The sequence below is a fragment of the Colossoma macropomum genome, unplaced genomic scaffold, assembly GCF_904425465.1.
Source record: "Colossoma macropomum unplaced genomic scaffold, Colossoma_macropomum, whole genome shotgun sequence".
In the NCBI taxonomy this organism is placed as follows: Eukaryota; Metazoa; Chordata; class Actinopteri; order Characiformes; family Serrasalmidae; genus Colossoma; species Colossoma macropomum.
The window spans coordinates 11582835-11594970 of NW_023494809.1; the positions used below are offsets into that span (position 1 = coordinate 11582835).

Consider the following 12136-nt stretch of genomic DNA (forward strand, 5'->3'; position numbering starts at 1 on the left):
CTGTAAGATCTTTATTTAAAACAAAAAGATTCCGTAAAGTTTCCGTAATTCGGTCCCAGGTGCATAACATGGGGCCTGTCCCACAAAGCACATTCTGCTTAGACAGGATTCTTGACTGCATTGCAGCTTCAAATATAACTGTGGTTAATTTGTTTTATGATGAAGTTTTATAACACTAAGGCTGTTTTGAAAAATAAGCTGCTCTTCCTCATGTTTCACACAATCGGCTCTTCATAATAAACCCCAGGCTTAAGTTTATGAGGAAACAGCCTATCATGGCCTATCATGGCCTATCATGGCCTATTTTTCATAGAAGGAAGTCATACTACATAAGAATGTAGAAACTAAAGACACACACAAGCTGCTTATCCAACTGGGTCATTGCCTATGCCAGTGGTCATTGGGCAGTTGGCAGGAAACACCCTGAACAGGCCACCAGACCATCACAGGGCAGACACACAGATTCATACCTAGGGGCAATTTAGCATCTTCACTTCCCCTGACTGCATGTCTTTGGACTGTGGGAGGAAACCCACATAGACACAGGGAGAACATGCAAACTCCAAACAGAAAGGTTCCTAGTCGCCTGACCGGGGAATCAAACCCAGGCCCTTCTTGCTGTGAGGCAACACTGTCACCGCTGCTACAGTGTTAGTGCCTGCTGGAGCTACAATTGTCAGACATCATAACATAACATATTAATGTCAATACGCTCACAATCATCAGATTCATCCACTTAGGGAAGCAGTTTGAAGCACAACCCATGTTACAAAATATTGTTACACATGGGGCATGCAATTACACATTTCCACCAGAGAGGTCTCCAAATCCCCAAAGCATACATAGTGCAGCTTTAAACATCTAAATTTGTTTTATTTTAAATAAAAAACATAAGAATATAAATACTGTTATATGTACTGAAACTGATTAAATGGAATTATCCCATATACATCTTTGGCCATACCACCTGCTACAATTTCTCCACAGAAAAGAAACGTTTTTCATGTGATGGGCGCTACAAAGATCATGATGAAAAAAGAATGCGCTCCATTCACCTGTACTGGCTCACTGCTATTTGCTCATTGTGAGTGTATGTATGATATGATGCAACTTTTGCTGGAGCTTTTGAATAGCAATAGTGAAACATGCTGCTTGTAAATGGAGTCACACACAACAGTGCACCCAAAGTGAGACAAAAAGGACTGGAGAGGTCCACCTCCATCAGAAAGCTGTCCCCGATTGGTCAGGAGCTCAGCCCTGATAGGTCCAAGAGCTGTTTATGATCTAAAATCCTGAACTTTATCAGCCCTGAAGTGGGTTAAACATGCATACGTTTGTGATGTAGTCTGGCAAAAAGTGATCCACCATTATGAGAGAGAAAACATAGGGTTTGATCAAGCTCTGGCCTGCCTTGGGAGACAGGCCCCTGTTATAACGAATACAAAACCTGAGACCTATGGACACTGGAACAATAAAAACATGGTCTGAATATTTGTGCTTCACCTTTTTTTTCCCTACATCTGGACTTGTTTACCTGAGGAGAGAAAGTCAAAGGATGCCTTTATTGTTAACATAGTGGAGAATTCATGATTGTACAGGCTGCCATTTTATGGGCGTTATTGAGTCTGATGTTTGCTCTGCAAGGTTGTATAACAGATAAGACGTATGAGGCCTTCCTACAGGGCCACATGATCCTTGTGTTGCTAACCCTGTTCACTCATAATCTTTCCATTTTCCAGGATGATCCTGGCCCACATTCTTCTTTTTCTGAGACTTGATATTAATGTGTTCTTAGGTGTTTCCATTACTGTGTCCACTTTTTCCAATATGTCCAGCTATGTACTTTATTTATGAGTTTATTAATAAAAATAACAGTATGTGAAAAGTAGTATATATGTGTACTGATGACTGAAGTAACTAGAGCAGAACTTAATGTATTTGTGTCCACTTTTTTTCAAAAAGCAAGCAGTTAAAAACCACCAATAACGTGACAGCAAGATCTTCTGCTTCTTATCAGTCATGATTTTATTGATTGCAAGGATTTAATAAATCATAGTAATTATACTACACTTAAAGTAAAAACTACTTGTCCCAAAACAGCAATTAACCAGAGTGAAACCCCATCAGGCCTTTTAGGCCAAATGATTTCTATGAAAAAAAGAAAGAAACCATTTTTTTTTAGTTCATTTTTATTTTATAGAATCAACATGACTGTGATGCATTGTTAACTTTTGGTTGGAAACAACTGGCATAAATTCTTAAACCGCCCAATGGAAAATTATGTCTAGGTAGACACAGGCAAGCGCAGTCTCCCATTGGTCAGGACATCAGAAACTGAACTGAAAGTTTTACACATTTGATGAACTACAAACAAACAGTTTACAGTGAAATCAACCACTTTGGATGAACAACTTTGAGAGAATTAACATCATTTGTAATCTAGAATGGCCAAAAAAAAGTTAATGGGAATCACTGATATCTAATATAGCAGATAGCTAATATACTACTACAGTCCCATAGGGGTGCTAACTGTAATTAGCATTGACATAGAAGTGTTTTATTGTACTCATTTTTGACATACATGGCCCAAACATGTATGGCTCAGCCTAGCTAGCTCTAATAGTGATGTTTCAACACTGACTATTAAGTACAGTTGTCTGCAAATGGGGTCAGATGCACCCCCTTGTGCAGTAATAACTGAAACTAAACATTTCCAGTTCAGCTACAACTCTTTGGACTTTAACTTGGCCATTCTTAAAATATTAACTTTATTTTTCATTAACCATTCTTTGGTATAACGACTTGGGTGCTTAGGGTCGGTGTCTTGCTGCATGACCCACATCCTCTTGAGTTTCAGCTTATGGACAGAAGTCCCTACATTTTTTTACATTTTCCTTTAGAATTTGCTGGTATAGCAAGAGGTCATTGTTCCATCAATGATGGCAAGCTGTCCTGGCCCAGATGCAGCAAAACAGGCCCAATCCATGATGCTACCACCACCATGTTTCACAGATGTGATAAGGTTTTTATGCTGGAATACAGTATTTTTCTCTATTTTGGTTTCATCCATTCACAAAACACTGTTCCACTAACCTTCTGGCTTGTCCATGTGATCTTTAGCAAACTGCAGATGGGCAGCAGTGTTCTTTTTAGAGAGCAGCAGCTTTCTCCTGCCATGCACACCACTGTTGTTCAGTGTTCTCCTAATGGTGGACTCATGAACTTTAACATTAGCCACTGTGAGACGGGCCTGTAGTTATTCAGAAGTTACCCTGGGTTCCTTTGTGACCTCACGGACTATTAAATGCCTTGCTCTTGGTATGATCTTTGTTGGTCGACCACTCCTGGGGAGCGTAACAATGGTCTTGAATTTCCTCCAGTTTTAAACATCCTGTCTGACTGAGGATTGGTGGACTCGAAACGCATTAGGGACGGTTTTGTAACCTTCTTCAGCCTGATGGGCATCAACAACTCTTCTTCTGGGGTCCTTAGAAATCTCTTTAGTTTGTGCCATGATACACTTCCACAAGCATGTGTTGTGAAGATCAGACTGTGATAGATCCCTGTTCTTTAAATAAAACAGGGTGGTCATTTTGTCTGTTTAGCATTACTGTATGTATGAGCAGTTTACGTGGCTACAGGGCCCAATGATCATCCAGCTTTTCCCAATTCCCAAAACATTCTGACAGGTGCTCACTGGACTCGTATGATGTTTCAAGAGGGCCGCAGATGGACGCTTCTAAAATTACTGTTTGTCCACTTGTTGTAAACAGGTTTTATGGATGTTTCCAGAATGCGGCCATGCTGCTAACCAAAAGTGGGCTAATGCAGGATGTTATGCTTCCATGGAGAAAAAAAAAAACTGTCCAGGCTAATATCCTGACTGCCCTGAACCTGTTTGAGTCAAAACCTCACCTTTAGATTACACAGTTTAGGCTCTGAGTAATAAAGTAATTTGCTATGCAAACACTTTATGCTGTTATGTACTGTACATTATATTGTTTTATTATGTGTTAGGCTTTCATGGTGTGGTGTTAAAGGGGAATTCCAATTCTTAAAAATTTCAGCGAGATTAATCACTGAGATGTAAACAAAGTCTTTCAGAGAGGTCTAATGTGAAATGATTAATTGTAGAGAAACTTACTGACTCTAACTTCTTTACAGTGGTGGTGATGGGAACCAGGGGTCACAATGTCTACAACACAAATACAGCCATTTTATTTATGACTTAGGGTGACATTGTATAGATATTAAGCTCTGCAGATGTCTGGTTTCTGTCACCAGGGCAGGCATCACATGTCCAAAAGTGGTGGGGGAAAACATATTGTTTCAGAAAGAAAAAAAAAAAACAGCTGGATGAGTGATGGAATGCAATTAGGCCACTGGTAGTAACTAGTTACAGATACATGTACTTGTGATTGGTTACATCTCTGATTTTGGAGCTTTATATTTTAGACCAAAAGAAACTCAAAAAGAGAAGAAATGAGCTGCACAGTCTTCAGTTCCTGTGCTGATAAATGCTGGATGTAGTAAGAGGTTCCACTGCAGTACTCAGTACTTAAGCAGATTTTTGACCTGCTCCTTTTGTAGTTCAACTCACTTGTTTTGGGGAAGATGCTTTTACTTGTGTGAATATTTTATGCAAGTATCAATACTTTTACTTGAGTATTGATTTAGGCCCCTCCACCCACGTTTGAACCTGATCATGAACAGAGTCAGTGTTAGTTTTGATGCTGCTTCAGTTGGTGCAACCTCAGATAGCAGTATTTGATAGCTAACATCAGGCTGCTTTCATACCCAGTTAATTTTCTAAAGACCGCTCCACAGTTTGTTTTTAGTGATATTATATCTTTTTTCACTGGTGAACTGCCAGGGCTTAAGTGGACCAAATAACATATGTGGGTGTTTGTTTATTGATCAGACGTTTTGCAGGGATGTAAAGACTCTGTTACTCTTACATTCACTACCATTAAAACAGAAAATAGAGATGCTTATCGTCTATGTGTCATGAAAAATGAGTCATTTTTCTCTTTTTAATGTCTTACAAGTTTTCTCTTCAAGGAGCCTTTATCTCCATTTATCGTCACACTTTTCGTATTATCTTATCACTAATGTGTCACATTATTGTCGTAGTGACGCATCTGGCACATTATGACTGTTAGAGCTAGGCCTTCAGTGTCAACACTCGGTCAAAAACAAGAAATAACACCTCGGTGATAATGCTTATTCCTGTTAGCAGTGAACATTTGTGGCAATTCTAGGTTAAACGCAAACTTTCAAAGCTTGCCAAAAACATTCCAAACTCTTAGAAATAAAGGTAGTAAACTGTCACTGGCGCACCACTCCTCAAGGGTACATCTCAGTACCTTTAGTCAGGGAACGTAACTGTACCATAAACAATTGAAATAAGAGTATTATTAGAATACATGCATGGCTTAAACACAACATCTTATAAATAAATAAAACAATTTAAATTATATGTTTTATTTTATTTATTTTTAAGCATTGGTATTAACCAACAAGGTCACCCACATTGTAATTTACCCTTCAATGGCCTGGTGGAAACCTGCATATCCAGTTTTTAAAATTTCTTAATATCATTACCATCTAAAAACAAGCATCTACATTTCTTCAATTTTTATTTTTTATGTATTTTCAATTTTTCATTTCATGTATTTGATCACAGCAGCTATGAAAAAACTTCATAATGAATGGACCAATAAAAATGCTCCTAGATGACTTGGCATAAAGTCTCTTTACATTGACTCGTATTAGAAGTTAAGAAAGGCCTTGTATTCTGAAAGTTACTATTTTGGAGTCGTATGCAAAAGTTGTGGTCAGATGTTTTATTGATTTTCAAAGTGAAAATAAGTAAACACATCCTCTACAGACAGCACACTCCTGCACACATCTCCATAATGGTAACTTTACAGGAGAAGGAAAAAACCTACTTTGCTTTTAATGTAAGTCAATGGAACCAGACCATAATTTTGGACCATTTCTTTTGCTCCATTCAACATGAAATTTACATACAATGTAAAGAGCAAAAAATACTTTCAAATTATGTCAAAAACTGAAAAACAATAAAAATAGAGAGGTTTTGTTCCGACAGCAGCGATATATTGTAGCTACCTGCTACTGCCTGGTGCTGGCCTCTAGATGCTCATGCTGGTGGCCATGCAGGAGGTTCATGGGAGAGGGTTGCTCATGCCAGCGTCAATGGTGCAGTGCGCAGTGGAGAGAGCTGATGGCAACTGGGTGAAGCGCCATGGTTGCTGCCATCGCCCCCTTCTGTTTGGGACTTGACATTCATCTGTAAGGGTGAAGTGGTGACCACCCCTGCGAGTTCAGTGCTTTTCTGGCCTGGTGTTTAATAAAGAGCACTTCTCTCGGTGGAATCATGGCCTCCACTGCTTCTTACTCTATGCCAGAGGTATTCGAACTGTGGGGTGCAAAGGAATTGCAAGGGGGCACGAATGAGAGTTGAGATACTGCAAAAAATAAATATTTAAACAAATTGTTTTTATAAAGCTCTTATTGTCAAAAGCTGGTTTTATTTTATTTTGCTAGCCAGTTAAAAATAGACAATAAAAGTTGGACAAATTAAATGATTTGGGGGCCTCAATTTCTCAAAGAACGTATTAAGGTTGTTTATCATTTCAAATAGTCTTCCTGTAATGTTAACTAAGACATAACATTGGGGCGATATATTTAGGATGTTGTCAGGGCCACAGATTATATTACATTTAGAGAACATTCTCAGATGAACATTCTGGGGAAAAAAAAAAAAAAACGTCCTGCTGAGAACATTAATAGAACGTGTGTGTAATATTCTCAGAACATTTTTAGAACAAAAAAAATTCTAGCTGGGTCAAGAGGAAAAAGATTTGAATAGTTGGAATTAATATTTATAAAAATGCATTACATGTTATAGCCAGACTTATTATGCAGTATGAATTGTTAACATAATGCATTATAAGTACTGTTCATAACAAATTATGAGAGCTCATAATTTGTATTTGTCCACTCTAAGCAAAGTGAAGCCTACTGTACTAAAGCCTCCTCCAGTGTTAAGAGTGAGGCTTCAAGTTGAAGAATTTACTGAAGAATTTACTGAAGCACTAAAACATACACAGTAAAGCACATTACAGGCTTCAAATGTCAGATTTTAAACTAGTGCTGCATATCCAATAGAATGCTAGCAGAAATTAGCATTACTGTACTGTAGTGTAGTGATGTTAGTGAGTGAAGGTTTGTAGCGCTTGACTTTAAAACCACTGAGGGAACAAATTACAATGGCAGCACTCTACTCTCTCGCCTCTCCCTCTCCAGGCCTTCACTCCACAGTAGCTTCATGCTCAGTGTGATGTCAGAGGGGGTTCAGGGGAGGAACTCATGGGTACTTGGTTTGCTGTGATGTAATGTAAAGCTGAGAAATAAAATATTGGAAATCCCAGGGTGTAAAAAAAACCTCTGTATTTGTCTTTACTTTACGCTCTCCGAGCTGGGACTGACGTCTTTGGCACTGACAGTATAACATGTTATTGACACTACTTAAAATGCATTGTATTAACAATTCATAATGCATAATAAACATGGCTATGAAGTGTAATTCAATGTAATTCATTTTTATAAATATTTATAACCATGTTTATAATGCCTTATGAATGCATTATAACATGCTATAAATGTGCTTTTAGTTGCTTACAAACGTGACATTCATAGAAAGTGTTGCCGTTAACTTATTAATAACTTATTTCTTAGAAAATCGACAGAACATGTAATTCGACTACTCAAACTTTTGCACATTGTAATGCACTTTTGCCCATTGTAATGGACATACTACCTTGCGTTGGGTTATGTTTTGGACAGTGACAATGTGTTTTTATTCAGACTGCTGTTTTGAAGTTAATGTCTTTTGGGGGATTCTTGAAGTGCCTTCAACTGAGGGAAAGTTGACAGGAAACTGCAGCTGCATGCAGTCATCAAATCTACTGATAAAAATTACAAAGTGTATGAGCTAGTATATTCCATACATGGTGAATCATGTTTCACTGGGTTAAAACCTTCACACTGTCCTTCTGAGGCTCAGTGTAGTAGTTTTGGTCAGATATTATCTCCTGCTGCAGCGCGAACGTGTCCAAGTGCCGTCAATTAGAATAGATTTGCATGGACTTCCTGAGCTCTCCGAAGGCTGTGGCTTGTTTTGTGCTGTTTGTGCTGATTACACAGTGCATCTGGACCCACAGATTCCTAAACCTCTCAGGTAATGCGGTGTTAGACTGCACTATTTAACAGTGAAAACTGGGTGCGGATTGTAGGAAGTGAGAGTTTGTTTATTGTAACACTGGACATCACTGTCAGGGTAAGTTTTTTGTTTGTTTGTTTTTGTGTTTTTTTCTTTTAATTGACACTATTTCAATGATACTGTATCAATCTCTGCTTGGCTTTCTGTTGTTCCATCTTCTCATTAATTTTGAAGTAAATAAACAGAATGTGTTAGTTTGATGTCCTGAGCAGTTACAGACGGATCAGCAATGATATTTACACCATTAAAACCTCACTCCTTCACGTGCGGGCTGAGGTTTTCATGGGTGGAATAGCAAAAAAAAAAAAACAAGCATTCCCATTTCCAATCAGTTCCAAGCATGTATTTTAATCCAGTTTTCTAATGATTGACATTGTTTGACCACACAGACATGAAAAAAGGTCAACTATTAATCCAGGAAATGTAAACTGATTGCTTTTCCAGTCCGTGTGCATGTTTGTACACTAGCAACGAAGCTCTTTATTTGTAATGTGGTTATTCACAATCAAACCACAAAGGACATTTTTGGTAAATGATTAAGCAGCACACAGTCAAGGCAGATGCTTATGACTCATAGTACGAGTGAAACTCAACAAAAGGTATTTGATTCAGGTCAGGTTTTCTTTATCTCTTAGTTGCATTACACTTATCTAAAATAGAGGGTCCCACACAGAAAATACAAGAAAAAGTGACAGTGGCACTGTCCTAATATTTATCAATTTTCAAAAGTTCTGCATAATTAAATCATTATGTAAACAAAGTTATTCAGAGTGATTTAATGTGATAAAGTGCATTATAGAGAAACATGGTAGAAATAAGTGAGAGAAGAACAATGGAAGTGATGAGTGTTGTGATATGTACAACGCAAGTCATTCAGAGTGTTTTTAATAGACAAAGTTACAGATTCAGATTCTTTACAGTGGTGGTGATGGGAACCAGGGGTTGCAATGTCTACAACACAAATATAGACATTTTATTTACTATCCAAAACCACCAGTGAACCTACATGTGTCTTTTTTATATGTAGTTTTTATGTGTAATTTTGTGAAAAATTTGAAATAAATACATTTTTGGGGGACTGTTTTGCCTTACAATGCCCTGCATGAACTAAATAAATGGATAAACAAGACATTTTAAGCCAAAACTTCATTACAAAACTACTGTAAAATAATTTCCCAGGCATCAGGCAGCTTATTCATAGCCATTTTATGTAATAATTTCCTGTGAGTGAGCTTTTAGAAGTGGATGTCTGGTTCCTGTGAACCGTTCTGACTCAGTAAGTGTCTCTAGAATGGAGCATTTCACACCAAACCACTGGATGAATGGCTTTGGTTTAAATCCCAACCATTTAATTATGTAGAAATTAAAAACTGGTGGAGTTCCCCTTTAGGTTTATTGTAATATTGTGATTGTAATAACTGTGAAGGAGCTTTTGGAGGCCTTGGACGCTTCAGATGTCTGGCTCGTATCACCACTGTGGATGAGACAGCAAGTTTCTCTAAATGAGGTGCCTGGCATCAAAACACTCTGAATGACTTTGTTTAAATCACAAATTGTGCAATTTCTGCATTCCCCTTTACCGCAGAGCCATTTCCATGGTTGTAAGATGTGCATTAATTTGGTTAATTTGCTTCATAATTTCCATAAAGCAGCATCTCAATCTTGTTCCTCCAGCATCCTGCAGTTAACGCGATGATAAACCACTGGGTGCTTCTCTCCTCCTACATCGTAACCTTCCTAATCGGCCTGCCAGCCAATATCCTGGCCATTTATGCCTTCATCAGGAAGCTGATTGACAATCCCACTCCTACGGACATCCTGCTACTGAACCTGACCACCTCTGACATCCTCTTCCTCCTCTTCCTGCCCTTGAAGATGTACGAGGCGGCGTCCGGCCTGCAATGGCACTTATCCAAGGTGCTATGCTCCATCACGTCATTTGTCTTCTTTACCACCATATACACCAGCTCGCTGCTGCTGATGGCCATCAGCGTCGACCGCTACCTGGGAGTGGCCTTCCCCATCGCCTACCGAAAGTTTCGCAAGCTCCTCTATGCCGTCGCTGGCAGCGTCTTCATCTGGCTGTTCAGCGGAGCCCATTGCACCATCGTGTTTGTGGTGGTGCATATGAACGACGAAAACAGCACCATTCCCAAGACGACGTGCTACGAGAACTTCACCGAAAGCCAGAGCAAAATCGTTCTCCCTATGCGCCTGGAGTTCTTCGTGGTCCTCTGTTTGGTGCCCCTCTTGGTGTGCATGTTCTGCTACCTCAACTGCATCTGGATCCTCTACACCAGGCCTCGCATAGCCAAGGAGAAGAAGCAGCGGGCCATCGGGATGGCATTGGGCACCTTGACCGTCTTTCTGGTGTGCTTCCTGCCCTATAACATCTCTCATGTGGTGGGCTACAGCTCCAACAACAGCCCACAGTGGAGATACTACACCTTGCTACTAAGCACCTTGAATGCCTGCTTGGATCCCATCATCTTCTACTTTTCCTCCACTACCTATCGAAACACCACCAAGATCTCCTTCTGGAAACTCTTGTCCTTCAGGCGCCACAAAGGCACAAACCCTAACGCCTCAAATGAACTGGAAGTAGATTCCCAGAATATTATGTTGTAGGATACAGATAGCAAGACCATAGACTGTAGTTGTTCGCTTTCAGCATTGGCCTCAAATGTAACTCTGGACTGAACTGCGTTGTCAGTGAAGGCTTCAGTTGCAGAACATCCTGTGCGAGGGCTTATCAGGCCTAACATCAAAGCACAAGAGCCATAATTTAGCACAACATGTCATGGGTAAAACATAACATTTTCCACATTTTTTTTGATATATTAACATTTGTAAAGTTTTAAAATTGACCTCTCAGCCCATAAAACAAAGTTGATGCCAAAAAACCAATGGATTTACACCTTTTCAACCCACAGCAGTTTAGTACCACGCATTCATGAAGTTATAAGGAGGGTTTCAACCCGGACTGTTTTTTAAATGATGTAGCCAATCAGAAGAGAGGTCATTTCCATTCAACAGTCTTAATGATGCAACAAAAACAGGATATTTAATTCAAAGCAAGTTGGAAAATGGTCATGTACAAATTAAACAGGTACTTAAAACCAGGTTTCGAATTTGGGGAGGGGGGTTAGGGAGTCTTGGACCCCCCATAAGGTTAAAGAGATCCCCCATAGAGGTAAGATTTTACTTACCGTGTAAAAATGAAACTGTTTTTGATACTTAAAACCAGTGTTCAAATTGAGCAAGTCTTCTTGGGGTCTTGAACCTCCCATGAGAGTAAAGAGAAAATATGTCTTAATATGTGCTAGCTAATGTCCTAGTACAGATTAAAGCTTTAGCTCAGCTGTAGCCGCTTTTCTCACATCTCCAGCAGGAAAGTTTTCCACAAAAGTGAAAAAGTTTCTTGTAAAATGCCTCTCAACGTTCAACTTTTTACGTCAGCTTCTCATTCACCAGCTTCTTGTCCTAATTTTCCTTATCTACCTTAATTGGTGCCTGAGGCACAAGAATGTAACTGCTGCATCATTTAAGGTGGAATGGGAAAACTCAAACAAGAATCTGGTGAACGAGAAGCTGACTTCAGCTTCATGACTTTTTAATGTTTGACAGTTTCTCATTACAGAATGAACTTATCAGGAAACCAGCTGCTTATAAATACAATAATATATATATAATAATATAATATATAATAAAATAAATAAGTTTGTTAATCTCCAAATTATCAATGTACATCTTAAATCTCTCTCTTTGCCATTTCTTTAGTTACTAGCTAGGCAACATTGTTGTCTGCATTGCTATGGTGACCAACAG

The 12136-nt window shown here is 39.0% G+C and overlaps 1 protein-coding gene across 1 annotated transcript; it reads left to right on the forward strand.

Annotated features, from left to right (window-relative positions):
• Positions 1-8254: 8254 nt before the first annotated feature.
• On the forward strand, positions 8255-11055 carry si:ch211-231m23.4 (free fatty acid receptor 2). The gene is made up of 2 exons (XM_036558649.1): positions 8255-8365; positions 9983-11055. The coding sequence occupies exon 2, from the start codon at positions 10001-10003 to the stop codon at positions 10934-10936; it is 936 nt and encodes a 311-aa protein (XP_036414542.1). The 5' UTR covers positions 8255-8365; positions 9983-10000; the 3' UTR covers positions 10937-11055.
• The last annotated feature ends 1081 nt before the right edge of the window (positions 11056-12136 follow it).